The sequence below is a fragment of the Rhinatrema bivittatum genome, chromosome 7, assembly GCF_901001135.1.
Source record: "Rhinatrema bivittatum chromosome 7, aRhiBiv1.1, whole genome shotgun sequence".
Lineage (NCBI taxonomy): Eukaryota > Metazoa > Chordata > Amphibia > Gymnophiona > Rhinatrematidae > Rhinatrema > Rhinatrema bivittatum.
Window position 1 is genome coordinate 135,528,740 of NC_042621.1, and position 25,619 is coordinate 135,554,358.

Consider the following 25,619-nt stretch of genomic DNA (forward strand, 5'->3'; position numbering starts at 1 on the left):
ACCACTGGCTCCCAAAAAGAAAGCCCTTTATGCACTTTTAGCTTTGTTTTAGTTACACCTTTTTCTTCAGGCTGGCCAGCGCCTGTCACTCAAATCCAGTCTTTTGGAGAGCCTTGAGATGCACTTACTATACACAGGCAAAGCGAATATCAGAAATTGCCACTGCCTATTTCTCTGTTCTGCTCCATAAATGCTTCTGATGAGAACTGCTCTAGAGCCTCTGAATACCTATTGAGGGCAGCATGGTCTAATGCATCTGTACTTTACATACAAGCAATGAAATACTGGAGGACAGAAAGCAGGAGATCATAGTTACTTGGACACACTGCTGAAATCATTGCAAAACTAGAATCTTTACTGTTTTCTAATCTGCAAAGAAAAGAGGCAAACCTTGAGATCCAGACTGCAGGAAGATCAACACAAAAAGCCCTGATTCTCACTGATCAGGGGCAGGGGAGAAAGGCAGCTGGAATGTTAGGAGAGTGATAAGGAAGAAAAGCTAAAAAGACAGTTTCCACTAGCAGGAAGAAAAACTTTAGCCCAGCTAGGGCTCTTTAGCTTGGAAAAGAGACTGCTGAGAGAGGACATGATAGAAATTTAGAAAATCATGAATGGGGTGGATTGGGTAAAAAAAGGACAGTTATTTACCCTTCCAAATAAAACTAAAACAAGAGGACACTCCGTGAAACTAACAATTGTTAGATTCAAGAGAGATATAGAAATACTTTGTCACTCAGTGCACTATCAAGCTGTGGAATCTGGTGCTAGAGGACATGATCAAGGCAACTAGCATAACAAAGTTTAAAAATAATTAGAAACGTCCATAACACATTATTAACTAGGAAGACTAAAGAAAGCTATTGCTATGCCTGGGAGTGAGTAACAGGAATAAGATCTACTTTATAGGATCTGCCAAGTACTTGTGGCCTGAATTGGCCACTTTCACAGACAGGATGCTGGGCTTGATGGACCTTGGAATGACCCAGCTTGACAATTCTTATGTTCTTAAAGCTGGTATTTGGAGGCAAGACCACAAGCTGATACGTCCTTTCTGTGAAATCAGAAATGAAATAGTCATAGGCTGAAAAGAAGAAAAAAAAGAAAATAACTTACATTTTTAGAGCCTCTCCCATAAGTAAAAGCATTGAAGTCTGAAAACAATTTTTCCTAATATCTGGCTATAAATTGCGGTAACAAACATGTATCAGACAGTGGTAACAAACCCTCAGGAATTTGTCATGGAATACATGAAAATCTGAGTGACACATCTAGAGTGGATTTATCCTGACATCTATCATCCCAGAGCTGGAAATTAATGGACTAGCATTCAGGTTGGTCCTTTGGAGCTCCCTTCGGCCTGGGGTTAGGTAATTGAGGGTCTTTGTATTGGCAACTTCATTGGGCTGGATCCCCCTGCCCAGTGTTGATCCCTGCTGACATAGGTCATCTAGTCCTGGAGGGTTGTCACTTGGCAGGGAAGAACGCCTCCAAGTTGGGGGCAAAGGTGCATGCACCAGGTCCCGACTCTCCTCCCACGGCCTGGGGTGTCTTTCCATGGAGGCTGGGCTCTGCTCCAGCACTACACCATTGGTGGTTTCTTCCAAACTTCCAGCTACAAGAGGCTGCCCTTCTGCTATATGGAAAGCTCTCCCATCCCCCTCGGTTACTGAGGAGAAAGAAAAACAAGATTCAGCTGTCAATAAAAGCAAATCTCACAGAACTCAGCTTAAAAAAAGTTACATGTTCAACCTCTTTAAGCTATTCTCAGTTATTACACACCAGCACCTAACTAGGCCTATCGGGAAGCTGTGGGAGGAGTTTGTGGCTCCCGGACAGGTTCCCTGGGATAGTGATGTACCTGCTGGAGAAGGAACAAAATATTCAAACCCTGAATTTTCTTTTGACCCAGCAATTTCCTCCTGCTCCTTCGTACTTCCAGCTCAGTAGGGCTGGGACCTGCATCATGAGCCTTCATTCCCAACTACGTAGGGATTTCTCCCCATTTTACAACTTTTAATGTAAACGATAGTGGCAATCTGTGAAAAACCATAGAGGGAATCCTTGGGCTTGCACCAACTCCAGTCTCCTCCTGGCCCCACAAGGAGGGGTCTCTGAACTTGTGCTCACTCTTTTTTTTCCATCCTGGCCCCATGTGGACCACATGGCATAAGAACCTCTAAGCTTCTCCTTGGCCATTTTTACAGCAGCCGCTGTAACAGTTAGTGCACACCCCTTTTTTGAGATGTAAAATTTATTTTGAAAAACACTACTTCTTGTAAAACTAGGGCTTTTACTCTTTCAAAAGGCATCTCAACTGTGTCTATAGGGCAACATGAAGTGTCCTAACATTGCCTTTGTACAAACAGGATGAGATTTATATTAGCATATAGCAATTTTTCCATCTGCTGCTATGGTTATACACACCTCACTTGAAGTGCCTAAGGGTGACTTACTGAAGACTAGCATGAGCTTAAGTTTTCAAGTGCAAAATTCTGCTCTCTAACCATTTTCAGTTTTTGGTTTTACCTATTTATTTAGATCAAGTGTTTTTTCTTGTTTCAAGTCTTGTTCAATGTAAACTGTTCCATGTAAACTGTTCTATGTAAACTGCCCCCCGGCAGTAGTTCTTCTGTTAATTGTGAACCGGAGTGATATGTATTGTATACAGGAACTCCCGGTATATAAAAACTATAAATAAATAAATAAATTTCAGTGAGGCAATACTTCCTTGGCAAAGAGTTGGTACACTCCCACATTTATTTCCAGCTACTACTGGCCTTACATTTCAAGGCCTTAAGAATGCCTGGGAATAAATCACTTCCTTGGCTATTTATTTATTTGATTTATATTCAGCTTTTTCAGGCATTTCATATTTATTTTGTTATCTCACATAGGTGAAAAGGGAAAAAACAACTCCTAGGTACTGACTCATGCTCAGGTAACCTGTCCGATGCTCTAGCCTTGAGCTTTCTTTCAAAAGCAGCTCTCTCTTTTGCAGCTATACAACTTGGAGGATTGACAGGGGGGGTGGCATGTTGCCCAAAATTCTTTCTTGCCGCATCTCAGTAAATGGCTTACCTTTGCTATGGCTTCCCATAACATGCGGGGAATGCCCGGTCAGCAGGCTCAGCCTCTGAGTTAGCTCCTGGTGAGCCCACATGTACCAGCTGAGTTCTTTCTCCAGGATCTGCAACCTGCCCTCATACTGTTGCTTTCTTCCAGAAAGCCCTTCACTCATATGCTCTGCAGTAATAAGAATGACACAAATGAAAACTGAAGGAAAAACTACATGCCCTCCAACCAAAAGACAGCTTGTCTATTCACCCAATTACAAAAGAGAAAATAGCTGTAGCTGAAGATTAGAACAAGCAAGAAGTGCTAGAAAATGCAAGTGCAGCAAAATAATTTTCTTTTAATAATTCATGCATCATTGACACATGCTTCCCTCCCTGCCTCCTCACCTGGTTAATGTATTCTGTGGCTACTCTCTCTAGATACTCTGGTAAATATATACTATGGCTACCCTCCCGCTTTTTCCTGGTTAATATACTCCATGGCTTTCTTCCCTCTTTCTGCTGATCAGTATATTTTGTGGCTCTCCTTCTGATCTTCTTCCCCCGGTTAATTTAATGCATTCTTTTATCCTCTATTCTTCCTTATCCCAGTCAATGCGCACCTTGGTTTCCCCTTACGCCTTCTTCAATCAATATATTTGGTATTGTTCCTCTTCCCTCTTTCCCATGATCAATGCATTCTGTGACTTTTCCCCACTTCCTTCCCTCTTTCCTCATGCAGTTCTATGTTCTCCATGATTTCCTTCTTTCCCATAATTAATATAATCTATGGCATTTTCTCATGCTCCCCATCTCCATGTATTCTACTGGCTTCTCTCCCTCCTTATCTTGGTTAATATATTCTGTACCATTCCATCTTCCCTCCTTATTAAACAGTACATGAACCAAATAAAGATGATCTAATCATCTGATTTTAAATGACAATTTTTTGTCACATTTCTTCCCCATAATGAATGTAAATTTAATGTTAATGCTTTCATCTAATATATATTTTGCAACTTTCCTCCCCCCACCAAAAAATTAAGAAAAAATTATTTTGTCAATCAATATTCAACTCTCCACCCCATCCCCTACAAAGCATACAACTGTGGCCTACTTAAACTACAGCAGAAACCTTAAGGTTAACAAACCGCACTGACATGGTGTCTAGGTCACCTGTACCTCTAAAGCACAGAAGTATGGAAATCAGTAACCCTGAACCATTTTGGACCTCTGAAATGACCTGTGCTGTACTATCGTTTACTGCCATTTTTAGTTTCATTTCCTTCCATTTTAATTTTTATTTCTTTCTTTACTTATCTCTCCTATGAAACAACTGCAGTTGTTAGAACTGGGAAAATAGCCAGCACTTTGTTAAGATGAGAAACAGAGAATAACCTTCGTTATTGATGTATTCTAGCTTGGCAAAGTTCCTAGAGTTGGTGTCTTAATTAACACCGAACTCTAGATAGATGATGTCTTTTGACCTTCTGCAATTAATATGGACATATCCTATTCCAAATAGATTTTATTTTTATTTTTTTAATTTTTTATTTATGAGATTTTACATGATTATACAAGCATCCACTTGTTAATAAATATATACAATGCAGATGAAAATTTTATATTTGTAATATCTTTTCTAAATTAATAAAACTGCATATTATATACAATAGAAGAAAATGAAGGGGAGAACCGAAGAAATGGAGCGTTACTTAAATTCAAAATCAAAATTTTCCATCAATATGGAAATATGACCTTCTGAACAGGTCCACTCCCATATTACATAGTGCCAAACCAACATCGGAACTACTTAGGCGTGAGAATCCAAAAATACCCTCAGTTGAGATGGCTCATAGAAGACATAATTTTGTTGTTGAAATTTTAAACAACATTTACAGGGGAAGCGCAACTGAAATAAAGCTCCCTTTTGCAGGGCTTCAGCTCTCATTGAAAGAAATATTTTCCTTCTAGCTTGAGTGGGTTTTATTAAGTCTGGATAACATCAGACTTTATGACCATGAAACAGGATATGCCTATTTCTAAAGAAATACCTAAGAACATTATTTTTGTCCATGAGAAAGGCAAAAGAGACCAACAATGGTCTCCTTCTTAAAATAACTAATTCTTGTGAGGACTCCAACAATGCTGAAATATCCAATGGTGGCACAGAATCTTCTGGATTAACTCCGGTGTATGAAAGATAATAAGCTTTGATAATTACTAGTGTCACAGTTTCAGGCAATTTTAATTCTTGCGATACATGATTTAAATAGATTCAATGGTAAAATATTATCTATCACAACCTCTTCCCCACAAACACCACTGTATTCTAGCGTACCGAAGTGTGTATCCACAAATCAAAAACAATGGTACAACCAGTCGATCTAAAGCTAGTATCTAAATCTCTTACCAGATATTTGTAGGCCCCTTATTCCAAGGGTCTGTATAACATCACAGACTCTATTACGGTTCAGGGTCACCTTGCTTTAATTTATAACATCCTTTTGTTGTTTTTATATTTTTTTATGTTTGTAATAAAATCTCTAAAAGTCTCATAGTACTCTTATCAATGCACTTATTTCAAAAACATGCACACTATCCACAGATATAGAAAGAGCTCTAATACTCATCCATTAGTTGGTCACCAACTAACAGGAAAATTCATGAACCACAAGTTATGCGCTCTCAAGCTATTCTCAACATTTTCAAGTCTTTTGTTTGTAATTTTTTCCCCTTGTACTTTTTCAATCTCCTTTAAATGGTTTTCTATTTCAGCTATTTTATTTTTCTGTGTTGTAACTTTCTCAGCGTTTATAGAAACCTGATTTAGTTTCTTGCACAACTCTTGTTAAAGTTACAATAGATATTTCTAGAGATTGCAAAGCAGTCCATATGGTAGACAATGTTATTTCAAACGGCATTACAGTCTCTCCATGAGGCATTTCTTTTTTCTCACCTCCTCTTGCCGAAGTTGCGCCGGCACCCAAATCCAAACCTGAGGCTCCCAGCATTTCGTCGGCTCCCAGCCTCTCTCCTTCTCCTCCTATACAAGGCTGAGTTTCCAATTGAAGCTCTATGATGTTAATATCCACCGTTGATATTTTCTGCTGACCCGCTTCTTCCCCTCCCTTGGGTTTCTCCCGATGGGGTTGTGGTCCTCCAGTCTCCTCGATCTCTCCCAGGGCATGGCGGTGCCGGCCAGTCTGGACAGCCGAGGCTTAGTGATGTCTCTGGGGTCAGAGGGGAGAGCGCATGCTCAGCCACTATCCCCTCAGCGACCAGCTCTCTCGGCGTTGGGTGTGGGGTTGCCATGAAAAAGCAACCTATGCGAGGTTGGTTGTTCTCTTTTGGAGTGGAAGTAAGATCCACTCATCTCAACTTCGTCTTTCTCTTCATGTGTGGGATAGTTTACAGGGGAAAAATTAACAAAATCAAGCAGAAATTTCAGGAGCTTTTCACAGCACGCCTGTTCAGGCGACCATCTTGTCGGGCTCTCCTCCCAAATAGATTTTCACACATTTAATCATTAAGAGTTTTAGATGCTTGATGTCTATGGTACTTTGACATTTCTGTATCTATACTCAGGTGCACTTCTGTTAATTAGATAGACTGATGAAGCAAGATCAAGGCACACAGATGTCTTGACGAAGCACATCTGATGTAAAGATTAAAGAATTTTTACAGCTAAGCTTTCCTGGACATGTAACTTGACTTATATATGTAATTGTTTAGAAATTAGAAACATGAGGCCAGATGTCTCTGAGATAGTTTAACTTGATTTATATTGAAATAGAATTAGTATACACCATAAAGGTCAGCAAGAGAAAGGGTATATATACCATGACATCCAGATGCTCGGGGCTGCTGTTCTATCCAGAGTATGGCATGCTGGAGACCCTGGCTGATTTAACTCATATTTGGTAAGATCATCTTACATCTTTTATTTTCCTGTATCTATAACATGACTTGATCAATTAAATACTTTCCTCATGTAAAATAAAAGTTATATTCTTCTTTTTTAAGATATATCTCTGACTGAGTTATTGGATGGCTCTGATCTCATAAATAATTAACTGAGCTCAATAAATGCATCATCTCTAAAGAACGCTGAGGAGTACACTTTGAGGTAGATTTTAAAAACATACGCTGGATTTTATAAGATACGCGTGTAGCCATGAGTATCTTATAAAATCCAGGGTCGGCGTGCGCAAGGGGGTACACATTTGTGCAACTTGCCCACGCCGAGCCCTGTGCGCACTGCCCGATCCCTCTGAGGCCGCTTCGAAATCGGAGCGGTCTCGGAGGGAACTTTCTTTCAACCCCCCCGCACCTTCCCTTCCCTTCCCCTACCTAACCCACCCCCCCGGCCCTATCTAGACCCCCCCCTACCTTTATCGGAGAAGTTACTACTGCCTCCGGGCAGTAGTAACTTACGCGCGCCAGGCCCCGACACAGGCCGCTGCGTCGGGGCACTCGGACACGCCCCCGGACACGCCCCGATCCCTAACCGCGTCCCCCTGGCCACGCCCCCGACTGTCCCTTTTTGCAAGCCCCGGGACTTACGTGCGTCCCGGGGCTTGCGCGCGCCGCCGAGCCTAGGCAAAATAGGCTTGGCACGCGCAGGGTGGGTTTGGGGTAGGTTTTCGGGGGGTACGCACGTATCTTACGTGCGTACCCCTTTGAAAATCTACCCCTTTATGTGACATGGAGTTCTAAGGTCAAGAGAGTAACCTTTAAGGGAACTCCTTACTAACGTCCTTCTTACTTAGAATTGCCTATCAGAGCAGAACCGAGACAGCATATGATGTCAAGATTTCATCCATGTTTTTATTACTGGCATGTACTCCTAATACAAAGGATAAAAACAAAAAGCTGGGAGATCACCATGAGAAGGCCGTGTTATGCAGGAGAGAAGGGGGCATATACCCTACTGATTACCTTGGCATTGCTGCAGCAGGAGCTGGAGGTTCCTCTCATGTTCCTTCTGTTGTAGCATCAGTTGACGGTCTACCTCAAGTCGCTGGCGCTCCAACGCTGCCTCCAACCAGTACACCAGGCGCTGCATCTCCTCTAGCTGCATCTCCAGTTCTGAGAAGGCCATCTGTTGCTTGTGTTCCTCCTCCCGTAATGTTACCACCTGCCAAAGACAATGCTTCACTCAGTTAGTCCCTCTCTCTATCACACATGCCAAGTGCTGGAACACTGTTCAAGCTCTTTGAGGTGTCAAATTCCTATTACTTCTATAGTTTTCTTGTCCTTTCCTAACAGTGTTTATTATTTATAGAATATCAGTATATACAGCATTGAACAAAGTAAACTGTATGCCGTCCATGTCTAAAAGTGCATACAATGAGTCTGGACAGAGGTGATTTTCTTTTGTTCTGTGGCCTTCAACAAATCCTAATGGTGGATGTGGGACTGGAAGCTGGATCCCCAGGTCCTGGACTACACACTGCCAGCTCAACCATCCTCTGCACCTTCACACTCGGAGGGAAGAAGGACTAATGCAGAGAACACAGAACATGGTTGTGTGTCATTCTGGTATGACCACGGCACTAAAACCACTGAACCTGTAATGTGAATTAAGAAGCCTTGAATAGTAAAACTCTAAAAATCAGCTAGTAACAGTAATGTTTCTTTCTGTAGATACACCAATCAGGTGCATAATCTACATCCTGCACCTCTCTATCTGCAGCACACCCTGATATGAGCTGGCTTTTAACACTTAAAAATGTAATGCTTCACAGTTACAAATGTACCTCAAGAAATAGGCAGCTGTAGGGCATACAGTGGAGAAGACTATAGTGTGAGCTTACCATGGGGCAAAGGTGAAGAGAAACTATAATCACTTACTGCAGAAATACAGAATAGAGCTATACTTTTTGGGTACTGCTGCTATTATACAATATAAAGAGAGAATATATATTTTTCAATTGTCAGGTCTACAGTATCTTAAGTATCCCAGTCATATATACTGGGAGTCTGTGCACAACATTACATTCAACAAGACACTGCTAGCAACAGATTTGCTTACCTGTAACAGGTGTTCTCACAGGACAGCAGGATGTTAGTCCTCACATATGGATGACATCACAGGATGGAGCCCAATCACGGAACACTTTTGTCAAAGTTTCTAGAGCTTTCACTGGCACCTATTGGGCATGCCCAGGATGGCACTAACCCTGCAAACAGCAGGGGTCCCCCTTCAGTCTTGTTTAAAAGCTATAATAAGTGCCAAAAATAAATTAAGAAAAACGTAACGAACCCAACACCACGGGGTGGTGGGTGGGTTTTGCGAGGACTAACATCTTGCTGTCCTGTGAGAACACCTGTTACAGGTAAGCAACTCTTGCTTTCTCACAGGACAAGCAGGATAGTAGCCCTCACATATTGGTGAGTACCGAGCTGAGGATGACCGAGAAATGCACCAAATGTACCAACCGATGTGCAACAGGCACAACAACTGGGGTGGAATTTGGTAGAGGGCAACCTGAACCCTAACAAGCAGGTGGAAGAGTGTTGGTACATCAAGTTGCAAAAAGGTTGCACAAGACAGACTGGCCGAAGATGGAATCTTGTCTCCCAGCCTTGTCTAAACAATAATGGGCTGTAAAGGTATGGAGAGAACTCTAGGTAGCAGCCCTACAAATATCAGGAAGTGGCAGACTGAGGTCCCAAGAAGGGGCCAGAGGGCACAGTGGAGGCTTGAGGTGGAGCAAGTCCTTCAGAAAACGTGTTACAAGGGGTTGTACTGAAATAGGAACCTGTTCCATTTGTAAAGATAAGATTTTCTCGTGGAAGGCTTCCGGGAAGCAATCAGGACATGGGAAACTGGCTCCAAAAGGTTGAGAGGCTGAAGAATTAACTTTTCAACATCCAGGGAGTCAGGGACAAGGCCTGAAGATTGGGATGGCGTAGGCACCCTCCGTTCTGAGTGATCAGAAGCGGGTCCTTCCCCAGGGGAATGTGCCTGCGAATGGAGAGGTCCTGAAGAATCGGAAACCACACTTGGCGTGGCCAGAGAGGTGCTATCAGGATCATGCTTCCCTTGTCCTGATGTAGCTTCACAAGAGTTTTCGAGAGAAGTGGAAGTGGAGGGAAAGCATAGAGGAGACCGGTTGCCAATGAGAGGGAGAACGCATCTCTTGGTAGTGAGTGTTGGCTGCGAGTGAGAGAGCAAAAGTTCTCTACTTTGCGGTTTTGAGGTGACGCAAAGAGGTCTATGTGGGGATAACCCCAACGTTGGAATACTGAGTCCGCCACTGTGGGGTTGAGGGACCTCTCATGCAGCTGAAAGGTGCAACTCAGCTTGTCTGCCATCACATAGTCCACTCCTGGGAGTGGGAGAGGGCCTCTGCCCATATCTGTGCAGCTTCCTGACACAGGAGGTGGGATCTGTTCCTCCTTGTTTGTTGATGTACCACATGGCCACCTGGTTGACTATCTGAATTAGGATGATCTGGTTCAAAAGGCAATCCTGAAACACTCTGAGAGCATATCTGATTGCTCGTAGCTCCAAGAATTTGATTTGGTGTTTGGCTTCCTCTGGAGACCAGGACCCTTAAAGTTTGTAGATTGGCAACATATGCTCCCCAGCCGAGGTTGGAGGCATCTGTTGTAAGGGTTATTTGAGGATCTGGAGCTTGGAAAGGAAGGCCTTGGAGGAGATTGGCCTGATTTTTCCACCAAGCCAGAGATAGGCGAAATGGGTTGTTGATGTGGACAGCAGCTGACAGTGGTTGAGATGTGGTTGACACTGTGACCTGAGAGTTCAGTGCATGACTCTCATGGCGAGACAAGCCATGGGAGTGACATGTACTGAGGACGCCATGTGTTCTAGCAGGACTAGAAAATGACATGCAGTTGAGCATTGTCGGGACTGCAGTTGATGGGCGAGAGAGGAGATGGTGAGAGCTCGTTCTTGAGGAAGGAATGCTTTTGCTTCGAAGGTGTCCGTCTGCTCCTTTGAACGACAGGGTTTGTGATGGGACCAAGCTGGACTTTGGATAATTGATGAGAAACCCTAGGGAGATCAGGGTATGCAAGGTGAGACGTAGGGACGTCAGAGCAGCTTGCTGGGTGGGAGCCCTGATCAACCAATCGTCAAGGTAGGGGTACACGTGGACACCCTGAGTTCTGAGGAATGCTGCTGCTACTACTACGAGGCACTTGGTGAAGACTCCTGGTGCAGATGCTAGGCCGAATGTTAGCACTCGGTATTGGTAGTGCTTTGGGCCTACGAGGAATTGCAGAAATTTGCGATGAGAAGGAGTTATTGCGATGTGTGTGCAAGCGTCCTGGAGGTCTAGAGAGCAGAGCCAGTCTCCCCTTTTCAGAAGGGGAAGGAGGGAACCCAAGGTTACCATCTTGAACTTTTCTCTTTGTAGGTACTTGTTTAAGGCACGAATATCTAGTATCGGGCGAATGCCACCTAACATTTTGGGATTTGAAAGTACCGAGAATAGAATCCGTGGCCCTTTTGGGAGCAAGGCACTGGTTCTATTGCTCTGGACTGGAGGAGAAGGGAGACCTCCTGTTCCAGGAGTGGTGAGTGGTCGGATGTTCCCCATGTCAGCTGAGGTGGGGAGTCCGGTGGAATGGCAAGAAAATTGAGATGATAACCTTGAGTGATTATGGCTAGACCTCACTGGTTTGTGGTGACTGTGTGCCAGATGTCGCTGAAGTGGCACAATCGACCTCCCACTGGTACATGCATTAGTGGAGGCTGAATGCTGCTATCTAGAAAAAAGTCAAAAACCAGATGCTGGACCTGGTTGACGAGTTGTTTGCGGCTTTTGCCTGTGAGGTTGTCTGGATTGGCCTTTCTGGTAAGGCTTAGTAGAGTGACCTTTGGACGGAGGAGGATAAGATTTCCTTTGGCGGTAAAATTATTTCTTGGGCTCCTTTCTGAATGTTTGCTTAGCAGGATATTAAGAAGGCAACAAGGAGAGTTAGCGAAGAGTCTCATGGTGATCCTTGAGCTGTGCCACTGCCTTTTGTATTTGCTCACCAAAAAGATTATCTCCAGTGCAAGGCAAATCAGATAGTCTGTCCTGGATCTCAGGCCGTAGGTCCGACGACTTTAGCCAGGCTCACCTCCTTGCAGAAATGCTGTTGCTGATACCCTGGAAGCGGTGTCAAAAATGTCATAGGCAGATCTTATTTCATGTTTGCCCGCTTCTATACCCTTTTGAGCCAGGGCATGTAACTGTTCTTGAGACTGCTGAGGTAGGTAGTCAGTAAATTCCTGTATTTGTTTAAAGAGGACCCTGTTGTACTGGGTCATATAAAGTTGGTAAGAGGCAATGCGGGATATAAGCATTGCCCCTTGAAAGGTATGCCGACCTATAGCATCCAGGAATTTTTGTTCCTTTCCTGGAGGAAAGGAAGAATGAGGCTTGGATCTTCGGGCTTTCTTTTGGGCTGACTCAACAACCACTGAATGGTGATTCAATTGGGATTTCTGGAAACCTGGAGTTGACTGGACTAGATATGTGGTGTCCGCCTTTTGATTTACCGGTGCCATAGAACCAGGATTTTCCCAATTTCTTTTCAGAAGATCCAGGAGGACATCATGGTTGGGAAGAGATGTGATTTCTTTAGGAGCATCTAAAAACTGAAGAAGCTCCATCATCTGATGTCCATCATCTTGTTCTGTCTGAAGTTGAAAGGGAACCACTTCAGACATTTCCTTCACAAAATGAATGAAGGACAAGTCCTCTGGTGGGGAATGCTTCCTTCAGCAGGAGAGGGTGGTGATGGTAAGTCATCAGTATCCTGGGATGAATCATCAGTCCAGGTATTGTAGGGATCATCTTCAGCACCCCCAGTATCCTTAGAGGGATGGAAAGTTGGTATCCCTGAAGGTCCCGGGTGAGGCACCGAAGGCATCGAGGGGTCACCGGTGGCACCGATGGTGGAACCGAGGGCATCGATGGACGGATCGGTGGCACCGATGGAAACAAAGATGCAATCGATGAAACCAATGGCCTAGGCATCGGAAGGACTCCCGATGGAGGGAGGAATGGTGTTTCTCCTTCTTTTGTCGATGAAAGAGGAATCGGAGAGGAGGGCACTGGGTCCATTGGTGTCATCGGAGGAAAAGCAACGATCAGCGCTTCCATCCTCGTGAGTAACGGTGCTAGTGCTACAGGAATGGGATTGGTTACTGGCTCAGGCATCGGTTCCGGCATCGAAGGAGTCTTGAAGCCTTGCATTGCTCTGCCGATGGCCTCCTGAATCATCTGATCCAGTTCCTCCCGGAAACCTGGAGCATGGAGCCCCGATGCCGGAGGAGGAGGCGGAGCCGGAGGGACCACTGTTGGAGGTGGAATCGCGGCTCCTATCACCAGTCCCGGTGAAGGTTGCCTAGGTGACTGAACCAGATAGCGACGGTGCCTTTTCTGGATGGGCTTTCTTCGTCGGCAGCTCAGACGATGTCGAGGCCTTGCCTGCGTCGACTGTCTGAGATCTGCGGTGTCGATGACAATGCTTTTCTCGACACTCTCCTCTATCCTTTTCCTGAGGGGGAACAGAGGATATCGATGGCCGTGGAATCGTCGATGCTGGTCGGACACCGGCCGGTGCCCGATGCTGGTGCGACGTAGACGGTGTCAGCTCGGACGACGTCGATGCTATGGATGGCATCAGGGTTTTTGACCGAAAAAGAAGTTCCATTTTCTCCATTCTAGCCTTGCAACCTTTAGGTGTCATAAGGGCACATTTGATGCAGGTAAGGACATCATGCTCGCTACCCAGACACATTACATATACCTGGTGAAGGTTAGTAATGGACATTGTGCGAGTGTAGTCCGGGCATTGACGGAACCCTGACGCCATGGCCTCTGAAAAAATTTAGCCGCGGTGCGGTCGACAGCTAGTAGGCCACGAGGGCCGAACTCGACGGGAATCGACCGGAATCAGGTAAGAAACTTACCGGACCACCGCAGATGTAAAAATTAAATAGGGGGACCCCTGTGGGGTAGTAAATTAAATATTAATTCCGTGAGGAAAATTCCTGTCAGGAATCTCTGTGGAGCTCCTTAACCCCTGTGGCTACCGTTGTGCGGAAAAAAAAAGACTGAAGGGGGACCCCTGCTGGTTGCAGAGTTAGTGCCATCCTGGGCATGCCCAGTAGGTGCCAGTCAAAGTTCTAGAAACTTTGACAAAAGTGTTCCGTGCTGGGCTCCATCCTGTGATGTCACCCATATGTGAGGACTACCATCCTGCTTGTCCTGTGAGAACTATGACATTATCCCGGCTTAAAGTACCAGGTCAAAACTAGCTTTTCCAGTCAGGACTACATTGTTAGAAGGATTCTTCTGCCAGTCCCCACCTCACAACTGCAATCACTCGTCTGTGTCTCTCTTTCCCTACCTAATCTGTTTCTCTCCCTTCATGTACTTCTCAAAGTCTCACCTTGTCAAAGTATTTACAGAGTAGTGCTCGTGTCTCAGAAGAGGAGAGGTAGCTCAGCTTGGTCATGAGATTCATTTCACATTTGGATAGCATGCTTGCAGAGGCTCGCAGGACACGCTGTCTGCGTGTGATCGCTTCATTCTTGTATTCAATTGCAGCATCCAGGGCTTCTATTGCTTCATCCAACTGGAAGAGGATCCGTTCTTCCTAAGAGTAAAGCAAATGTGATCACTTAACATCCTTTCATGCAAAACCACTGAACACTATAGCCTTCTAGGTCAAATAGAATGAACCAATGTCAATACAGAATGCAGACCATACACACATCTTCCTTCAACAGTATCTGCTGGAAGGCAGTAATCAGTAGACTACTAAGGGGGTGGAAATGAGCATCCGGGCTAGCATAGAATTCTCCCACTAGCTCAGTCAGGGGAGTTGCTTTATCAGCCCAGCGGCAGATATCCAAATTTGGAACTACAAAGTTATAGATTCAAATCTCAAAATCAAGCTGCAGCATTGAGGGATGACTTGCAGCAAGTGTAAAATGTTGACATATAGTGGCAGAGGGGGATCCTGGACAGATGATGAAGACAGAAACCTATTTCTTGCTTTGATGCTTTCCTGGTTAATACAGCTGAATTTAAAATGTAATTCAACCTTTATCATACACTGAACCACTTTAGCAAGTAAGCTGATTTTACAAAGATGTAATTAGGGAAACTATTAGAAGAACAAACTTTGACATCATCTTTAATGGACTGACTCGGAAGAAATGCTGAAGCAAAACAGAACCTCCATTTCTTGAGTTCAAACTTGTGTTGACATTTTTGCTAACAAACACGTGATAATGCATACATGACAAAAGTTATATAGAACAAAACATTACGATCTATGAAAAGTGCTTCAGTTCTTCCTAAAATCAGCAACTAGCTTTACCAATTTAAAGAGATATAAATGCATCAGCAGGCTTTCAAATTTTACAAAAATGACCTATTTTGCTACATTCTTTTGCAACTTCGTCTTTGAATATATACTGGGATCAATATTTAGCCACGTGTAGTCCAAGCCAGGTAGCTAGATAAACTTATCTAACTAACTTGCATGGGATATTCATCAGCATGGCCGCCCCATTGAATATACCTTGCTATCTCAAAGTTAGCCAGATAAGTTTAATTAGTTGACTTTTGGACTGCTCTCAAGCAGTCCTAAAGTTAAGCAGGTAATTTAGCAGGATAACACTGAATATCAGCATTCTACAGCTAAGTTAGCCAGATAACTCTGCTCCACCCTAGATTACCACTGACTTATTTTAGTTTTTAGCTGGCTAATGACTTAGCCAGATAAGTCAAGGACAGTAAAAACTAGCACTGATCCGGGTATGTACAGGGAACCATGGTTTGTTGCTTAAGTCTGAATCTTAGCCAGACAAACTGTTTAAATTTGGGCTTGATGGACCCTTGGTCTGACCCAGTATGGCATTTTCTTATGTTTTTATGTTCTTAAATGTTCCCTACTCCCGCTGGTCTAGCCGTCTGTCAACAAGATCCTAAACTGAAATAAAAATAAGAAGTACGCTTCAAACAGAAGCCCAAATAAAAAATAATTGTCTCTCTCAATGTTCCCACTTTGTCCCCAGCAGACTTTCTCTCTCTCAAGAACCCCACCCTGTATCCAGTGTCCCCCTCATTCTCTCTCTCAATCCCTCTCTTTCTACCTGTCTCCCATTCTCTCTGTCAAACCCCCTTGTCCCGCTCTCCAAATCCCTCCTTGTTACCACCAGTCTCCTTTTCTCTTAACCCGTCCCATCCACATCTCACCAGTCTATTTCTCCCTCTCTCTCTCAATCCTCCCATCCTCTGCTCCAGCAAGCTCCCTCTCTCTCTCTCAGTCCTACCTTCCTCATCAGTCTTATCTCTCACCTCCATCCTCCCCACCAGTCTCCTTTCAACTTCCATTCTCCCCACTAATCTCTCAACTCCCCACTCATCTCTATCAGTCTCCCTGTTTAACTCCTCCCCCTTTATTCTCATCAGTCTCAACTCTCTGCCCTCCTTACCATCCATCCCACTCCCCCTGCCAGTCATCCATGACTCCCCCATCAAGCCAGGCATCCACCATCTCTACAGCCAATCAGTCACCCACCCTCCAACTTGGATTCTACACCAGCCTGTTATCATCCCTGCCACCCCAACTAGCCATGTAACACTCACTGTGTGACCTCAAGCAAAGCATTTAATGTTGCCGATGCTGAAATATAAATTAGAATCTCTTTGAAGTAAGTTGGACAAGCCAGGAAATGGTACAGTGAGCAAGCAGGAGAGCAGACAGGGTTCTAGAAGACAAATTAATTAGCAGAGGAAGCTGATTCGATGGCTTGGCCATACTATTGGTCAGAGCATTACATTGCAGGTTTCTCTGCTCTGAGCCTCCTGTACAACATAACTGACAAAGTTTCGGTGAGATTTCAAAAAAGTGAGCAGACAGTTTTCCTGGAAGATAAAGTTTTCCAAAGCTGTCCCAGTCTTAGCTTCATGCTTTAAGTATGTGCTCTGCACTCAGGTGAATAACCAAAAGTTAAAATTTCAGTAAAGTAAAGGGTAAGCACTGTCCTCTTAAGCCACCATGCTTCCAGACTTCAGCTAGCTATCCCTCATCTTACTTCTGGTGCTGCCACTAGGAAAGCTGTTTCTTTAGATCTGATACCACGCAGCTCTCAGTACGTTTAAACCACATGGTGCCCCATCTCCTGCAGTCTCAAATCTTGCAAGATTGTGAAACCAGCATGGAAGTTTGAGCGTCACATGGCTCAGCTTACTAGAGTAACACAGCGCCAGACCAGACAGAACAGTTATTCTGGTGGAGGCAGCAGCTGCAACAGGAGCTGGAGCTGAAGAAGGGCACGAAATTTTGAGCACTATGGCAGCCTGGGATTTGTCAAGCCCTGATATAGATGTTAAAGGCAGGAGTGAGAATTGAATGCTGAGGAATCCCACAAGTAAGAGGAGTGAAAAAGACAGGCTTTGCTGAATACTGCCCACTGTGTTCTCCCATCATAACCAGTTTAAAACTGTGCCTTCTAAACCTAATTTTTCTAGGTGATCCAAAACAGTGTGATTTATGGGATCAATGGCAACGGTAAGATCTAAAAGAGCCAGCAATACAGTTTTGCCATGATCTAGTTCACAGCAGAAGTCATCCACAAGTGATACTGTTTCAGTAAAGGCCTGAAGCCTGAATGAAAATGATCTAAACACTTGTGCTTATCAAAGAAACTCTAAAGTTGAGTGGCAACCACATGCTCTACTACTTTACCTAAGAGAGAGATATTTGATACAGGCTGATAATTTTTTTAAATCAGTACATTCTAACGATTTCTTGAGAATGGTGAAAATAGTTGCTTACCTGATAATTTCCTAATTTCACTTTCTTTTTCATTCAGTCAGACCAGTCCAAATGAATGAGATGAAGCTATTCCTGAATAAGGCAGGACACTGCCAAACCTGCTTCAAACACCTCAAAGGCGAAGATCTCTAAGCCATCATGTGCAACAGCAGAATGCCAAGAAAAATAAGCTGGCAACTACAAATCTCTAAGGGAGATACCAGTCTCAGCTCTTTTGAAATGTGCTCTCACCTGGTTTGGTAAGAAGTAACAGCATCTACATAGGCAGCTGTAATTACCTCTTTAATTTAATATGCTACTATAGCTCTAGTTGCTAGATCACTTTTCTGCACTCCATTACATAAGACAAAATCAGTTTTCAATCTAAGCATGTTCTGAGAGATGTCCTTGATATGTTCCCATCATGAAACTGCCAAGTGGATAACCCAAGTTTAGGTCCTAAGACAGGACAGGACACCTCAGCAGAGGACTAACATGTCAGACACTCCTCAAAAAACAAGATACATCTATATGCAACACAAGAGAAGGTTCTACCACACAAATGATCGCTGTAGCAGAAAGAGCATCAGCTTTCATCTTCTAGTTGCTGTCTCTGGACTGACCTCTTCATCCACTCCTTGACGACTGCATACGGAGGCCCACCTAACTCCAGTCGGCCCTGGTACCCAAAGGCTCAACCCACGGGGAACGAGGGCTGGTATTGGCAAAGCTTCAGCTGACCTCCATCCGTCAGCCCACTCGGCCTGCCAACAGTGGGGACTCGTAGGATCCTTCCTATGGGTAGTGCTAACCCCACCTCGGCTCAAGGGTCCACCTCCTGCGCATCATCCACACTGGTTACATATTATACTGACAAATTCTACAAATTTGTTTCTGCTCAAGCAAGAGGCACATCTCCATTCTATCACATCTAAGACTCTTGATCTATCCTTAATGAATTGCCTATGCCACCTCTGTGGCATAGTCGGGCAGCAATCTGACTGCCTGACCCAGTAAGCAAGGTGAAAATTCAAGAAGAGCTAAACAAATTGATCTGGCTTCCAAGCAACCAATGGACCATTTGTCTTCTCGGATGTCCACTGTCCCTGAGCCAGATGCCTCAAACAATGTGCTTTCCAGCCTGATAAACTGGCAACCATCATCAATATCACCAAAAAAGGATCTCTAGCGCCACTCCCAGTTTTGAATTTCTGCAATTAAACTAGCATTGCAGCTCAACCTATTTGATGCCGCTTCCGGAAGTCTTATGAAACAGTTCTGAGACTGGGGATTCCAAATGAAGAGCAAAGCTTTCTCTTGTCTAGGTGACTGGGTCCATTGCCATTTAAACCAAACCACACCATCAGATTCAGAGCAACATAATAAAGCGTTAACTTGATGAACCGGCTTCTGAATCAGTCTCTCTGTTAGCTGTATACGCACTAGCGTCATATCAAACCTTGCTCTCAGAATAAATTAGAGTCTGGAATGGTGTAAACTGCTTTGGAGAAAATTATTACGCAACCTCAGTGCTACAAAAATTGAACCACTCTTTGGGTGGCCAGTTCACTGTCCTGATGTGACTCGGTACTATCAATCAATCATCCACATAAGGAAGAAGCAAAAACCGTTCTTATCGTAAGCCATCACAACTATCATCACCCTTAAACGGATCGTAGGGCTGTTGATAACTAAGGACAGAGTGTGAAAATGAAACTGATGAACAGGTGATCTCCAGTGAAGGAGGAAGGAATATCCTACCATCCCAGGAGCTATCCTAGGGGAAAAAAACCTTATTGCCCCAGGGGAAGATGTGAGGGGGGAGGGGAAAAAGGGACAAGAAGAATAGGGGTTGCAAGACCCTAACTCAACTTCAACACCAGCAAACCAAACTGGAAGCTCCCCCTCCCAGGTCCAGATGTGCTCTACTGGTAGAGGGAGGGCTAACCTTTTGTGGCAGGAGCTGTCACAGGAAAGTATTCCTATTGTGCCGGGGCTTTGTTCAACCAAGAGAGGGAAAGCTGGCCTTTCACCCCAGGAGCCACCCTATCTATATTCCTATTCATCAAGCCTAACCAAGCCTCAATTCACAGCATGGGATGCTTGCCTACTATCTTCTGGAGACAGAGAACACTGGCTGGCTGAGGTCAGCAAACTTGTTGAAATCTGTCTCCACCTGCTGGTCAGTAAGCAAAATACATTCTTCTGGACGGGTTTGACTGGATGAAGAGGAAGGGGTGAATCACAGCTTCCTTCACTAATGATGAATTGACAATTAGCTTAAGTCATTCCAAATTCCCACCTACCAGCAGCCTTTTGTGAGCCAGGATGGACAAGGGTCCAAATAACAGTTTAATGTTTGCAAGTATACTGTTAACGTCTTCAGAGTTAACCAGGTGAAAAGCAGTTAACACCTGGTTAACCACCTCATCATACTTATCTAATTTTGATAGAGAATTCTTATCAAGTTCTTTCGGAATGCCACAAATCTTATCTGCAAAACATAAAGCAAATAGGCCAAAACAGATAACAGATGGGTCCTCATGCTCAAGCTTACAGTGTCTACCCAAAAACGTATTATTTGGAAGAGTTTCCTTGAAGAACTTTGTTGGGTCCATTAAAGAGAAAGAAAGGCCTTTTTTGCAGAAACAATAGACATATTGTAAATTACTAAACAGGCCTTACACTGAGATTTGTCAGAGTCAGCTGAAGTTTCTAATCTAATGCCAAGTTGTTTCAAGCCAAGCAGCTTTTCAGAAAACTAGGTAGATGCCCTAAGCCTAACAGTTGCTTTTTTAAATTTACTTTTTAATTTTTCCAAATTTTCCATTACAAACAAGAACAATCTTGTAAAGAAACAGAGAAATCATGTTTCAAAATACTAACAAAAATGATGCCACTATAATTGGAAAAAACATACAAGAAGAAAAAAGTATATAAAATAAGAAAGAAAATGATGATTCCCTAATAATAAATAAATAATAGGATGGAAGAAAAAAAAGGAGAAATTTGTTATAGGAAAATTGGTCCTTACCTGCTAATTTTCGTTCCTGTAGTACCACGGATCAGTCCAGACTCCTGGGTTTTGCCTCCCCTCCAGCAGATGGAGACAGAGAAGTTTTAACAGACTCCATCCTATACCCCTGAAGTGCCACCTAGAGTCTCTCAGTATTACACTGTACCCAAGCAGAGAAAAGTAAACTAGTACAACGAGGTTGCCTGCGATCTAGTAGAATGAGCCTGGAGACTGACCGTAATCGGACAGCCCTGAGCTAGGTAAGCCGAAGCAATAGCTTCCTTCAGCCAGCGTGCAAGGGTGGCCCTTGAAGCTTTCTGACCCTTCCTGGGACTATTCCATAGGACAAACAGATGGTCTGAAAGACAGACACCGTTCGTGACCTCCAAAAAACGATTCAGCACGTGTCTGACGTCCAACTGTCTTAACTCCCTAGACTCGGAAGTAGAAAGATCTAGGCCCTCCAAGGACGGGAGCTCCACCATGTGATTCAAATGAAAAGAGGACACTACTTTCGGAAGAAAGGAGGGAACCATTTGTAAAGAAACTCCTTCGATAGAAATCCTTAAGAAGGGCTCCTGACAAGATAAGGCCTGTAGCTCTGAAACACGCTGTGCCGATACAATAGCCACGAGGAAAACAACCTTCAAAGTCAGATCTTTCAAGGTCGCCCGCTTCAGTGGCTCGAAAGACGCATTACAAAGGGCACGGAGAACCAGGTTGAGCTTCCACGAAGGACAGGGGTTCCGAATTGGAGGATGCAGATGTTTAGCGCCACGCAGAAAATGAACCACATCTGGATGAGATGCTAGAGCGAGGCCCTGTACCTTTCCCTGAAAACTACCAAGGGCTGTCATCTGAACTCGTAGGGAATTGAAGGTTATACCTTTTACTAGACCTGCCTGAAGAATATAAGAACATAAGAAATTGCCATGCTGGGTTAGACCAAGGGTCCATCAAGCCCAGCATCCTGTTTCCAATAGAGGCCAAACCAGGCCACAAGATCCTGACAATTATCCAAACACTAAGAAGATCCCATGCTACTGATGCAATTAATAGCAGTGGCTAGTCCCTAAGTAAATTTGATTAATAGCCGTTAATGGACTTCTCCTCCAAGAACCTATCCAAACCTTTTTTGAACCCAGCTACACTAACTGCACTAACCACATCCTCGGCAACAAATTCCAGCGCTTTATTGTGCGTTGAGTGAAAAATAATTTTCTCCGATTAGTCTTAAATGTGCTACTTGCTAACTTCATGGAATGCCCCCTAGTCCTTCTATTATTCGAAAGTGTAAATAACCGATTCACATCTACTCGTTCAAGACCTCTCATGATCTTAAAGACCTCTATCATATCCCCTCTCAGCCATCTCGTCTCCAAGCTGAACAGCCCTAACCAAGCTGAACAGCCCTAACCTCTTCAGCCTTTCCTCATAGGGCAGCTGTTCCATCCCCTTTATCATTTTGGTTGCCCTTCTCTGTACCTTCTCCATCGAACATCCGGAACAGTAGCCCTGGACGGCTCCACCACGTGGTTCAGGCACCAGTCCTCGAAAAAACCCCAAACTCTGACATGGGCTATGGAGGTAGAAGTTTTATGGGACTGAAAAAAGCATAGTAATCACCTCCTCCGAGTAACCCTTATTTCTCAATCTCCGCTTTCAAAAGCCATGCTGCTAGACAAAAGCGAACTACCTCTGTGAAATAAATGGGACCTTGTCGCAGCAGACTCTAGGATGGATGAAATCTCAGCGAGTTGTCTACCGCCAGATTAGAAGGTCCGCAAACCACGGGCGCTTCGGCCACGGCGGAAAGACGAACAACAGAATTTCCATTGGCTAGGGAAGCACCAGATCGTCTACACTTCGGCTCCTGGCTCTCTTCGACCACTGAAAAATTGAGGAGCTTTGGCATTGCGATACGTCGCCATCAGGTCTATTGCGGGCCTGAATCATCGGTTGCATAGGAGACTGAAAGCCTCGTTGGAGAGTTCCCACTCTCCCAGATCCAACTGGTGGCGGCTGAGAAAATCGGCCTGCACATTGTCCACTCCGGCAATGTGAGAGGCTGCTATCCTGTACAGGTGCTGATCTGCCCAGCTGATTAAAAGTTGAGCCTCCTTCGCCACCGGATGACTCCGAGTTCCGCTCTAACGATTGATGTAAGCCACCGTCACATTGTCGGAGAGAATCCGCACTGATCTCCCCTCTACTAAGGGAAGGAGGGCCTGTAGTGCCTACTGAACCACTCTGGTCTCCAACCGATTGATCGACCAAGAAGACTTCAACCTCATCCACTGAACTTACACTGCTGTTCCTCAACAAACCACTCCTCACCAGAGAGGCTGGCATTGGTGGTTACCACTATCTAGGAGGGAATTTCCAAATCCACACGCCATCGTAAATTGTCTGGACACAGCTACCAAGAACACTGGACTGTGCTGAATCTGTCAGTGGGAGGAGAAGATGAAACTGTTCGGAGAGTGGATTCCACCAGGAGAGCAAGGCTGACTGAAGAGGATGCATTTCCGCAAAGACCCAGGGCATCAGTTCGAGAGTGGAAGCCATCGAATCAAGGACCTGCAAATAATCCCAGACCCTGGGACGAGGCATGGATCGCAGTACTCCACCTGAGTGAGAAGCTTGGACAATCTTTCCTCAGTAAGGAAAACCTTTCCCAAGATTGTGTCGAACCGAGCACTCAAAAACTCCAAGGATTGGGAGGGAACCAGGCGACTCTTGTCGGGGTTGACCACCCAACCCAACGAGCTCAACATCTGTAGCACCCTCTGCACCGCTGTCCTGCAAAGGTGTTCGGACTTCGCTCGAATCAGCCAATCGTCCAGGTAGGGTGTACCAAAATCCCCTCCTTTCGCAGGGCCGCTGCCACAACCACCATCACCTTGGTGAAGACTCTGGGCGCCGTCGCCAGACTGAACGGTAGCGCACAAAATTGAAAATGATGCCCCAGGATCGCAAACCACAGATATTTCTGATGATTCGGGTATATAGGAATGTGCAAGTAAGATTCTGTTAGATCTAGAGATGCTAGGAATTCCTCTTTGTGTACAGACACTATCACCAAGCGAAGAGTTTCCATCTGAAAATGAGGCACCTTTAGAGTCCAATTGATTCTCTTTAAGTCTAGGATGGAACGGAAGGTGCCCTCCTTCTTGGGTAACACGAAGTAAAGTAGATGGAGTAGCGCCCTCGCCTGAGCCCTCCTGCGGGTACCGGAACTATGGTGCCTAGGTCCTGTAACCACCGCAGCGTGTCCTGTACCGCCTGGTGTTTTTGGTGGTACCCGCATGGGGAAACTATGTACCGCTTGTGGATCGGCTGAGCAAAATCTAATGCGTAACCCTGTTCTACTATACTGAGGACCCACTGATCTGAGGTTAAGTTGGTCCACTCTTCTAGAAAAAGAGATAATCTCCCCCCCTATTCTTGGGATGGAAGAGTGGACCGGCCTCACTTCATTGCGCTGACTTGGGACCCCCATGAGATTGTGGGGTTCCATCTCTGGCAGGCCGGCACCCCCGAAAGGACTGATTCCAAGAAGATTGGCGGCTGGGACCCTGTCGAAAGGATGAACCGATGAAATCGGCGATTTCCCTGAAATCTCGCCCATTGAGGAAAGGATCCTCTCGTCCTGGGTCTATCCTCCAGCAACCTACGGACTTTATTCTGCCCCAGAGATTTTATCATGTCCTCCAACTGTTGCCCGAAAAGCAGCTTACCCTTGAAGGGTAAGAAACTCAGTTGAGCCTGTAAAGGTAACTCTATGCTTATGGCCAGGGACACAAGAACACTTAGACTCAGTAAATGTATTTTTATTAGTTAATATAAGTGTTTTCGGGAGATGCTGGGTACTGGGTGCCCTTAGTCTTACAAACTGACCAGCATCTCTCTGGATACAGGAAGTGATTCTTGTTTTATAGATAACATTCAAATACAGGAAAAGGATAGACGTTTCTAGAGATTTGCATGACTGCCCAAAGGATCATTTACATAAGTTGTAATGTCAACAGATCATAAAGCGCGTCAGCACTGTAAGCTATCGCCGCCTCCAGGCGCCCTGCTTGGACCGCCTCAATCACAGAAAGGGATGCTGCAGCTTGCAAATCCTGAACCCAGCGGAGACTGGCTCGCAGCGCGAAACTGCTGCACATAGCTGCCCGGACTCCTAGGGCTGAAACCTAAAAAGTCTTTTTAAGCTGCAACTCCAATTTGTGATCCTGCAAATCCTTCAAGGCAGTGGCTCCTGTTACCGAGATGGTGGTTTTCTTGGTCACTGCCGAGACCGCAGCGTCCACCTTAGGGACCTTAAGGAGGTCCAGCGCTAACTTGTCCATAGCCCAATTTACCTTTAAACCAAGGTCCGGAGTGTCCCACTCCTTAAACAAAAGATCCATAACTGACATATGAAATGGAAAAGATTGAGCTGGACCCCTGAGGCCCACCATCACCGGATCCATAGCCCCAAACTGAGTCCTCCGGAGGAACCTCAATGTCCAGCTCCTCCAGAATGGCCGGGATAAGTGGACCTAGCTCATCCCTTCTGAACAGGCGGACCACTTTGGGATCATCACCCTCCACTAAAGGCGCATCTACTGGCTTGGCTGGCTGTAGCTGGTGATCCTGATCCGCATACGGTCCCTCACCAGGGGCTTATGAAGGAGACTCGCCTTCATCCACCCTGTCTGTATCTGAACTGTCCACCTGACAGGAAAAGGACCAGAGAGCGC

At 44.8% G+C, this 25,619-nt stretch overlaps 1 protein-coding gene across 1 annotated transcript in view; it reads right to left on the bottom strand.

Moving 5' to 3' along the window:
• Positions 1–893: 893 nt before the first annotated feature.
• The window catches only part of KIF7 (kinesin family member 7), a 170,744-nt gene continuing 146,018 nt past the window's right edge, over positions 894–25,619 (bottom strand). The window contains exons 15-18 of the mRNA XM_029609223.1: positions 14,475–14,681; positions 7,995–8,193; positions 3,079–3,243; positions 894–1,666 (exon numbers count right to left, since the gene is read on the bottom strand). Coding sequence (XP_029465083.1) covers positions 1,269–1,666; positions 3,079–3,243; positions 7,995–8,193; positions 14,475–14,681 — 969 coding nt within the window. The 3' untranslated portion in view covers positions 894–1,268. The remainder of the gene's footprint in view (positions 1,667–3,078; positions 3,244–7,994; positions 8,194–14,474; positions 14,682–25,619) is intronic.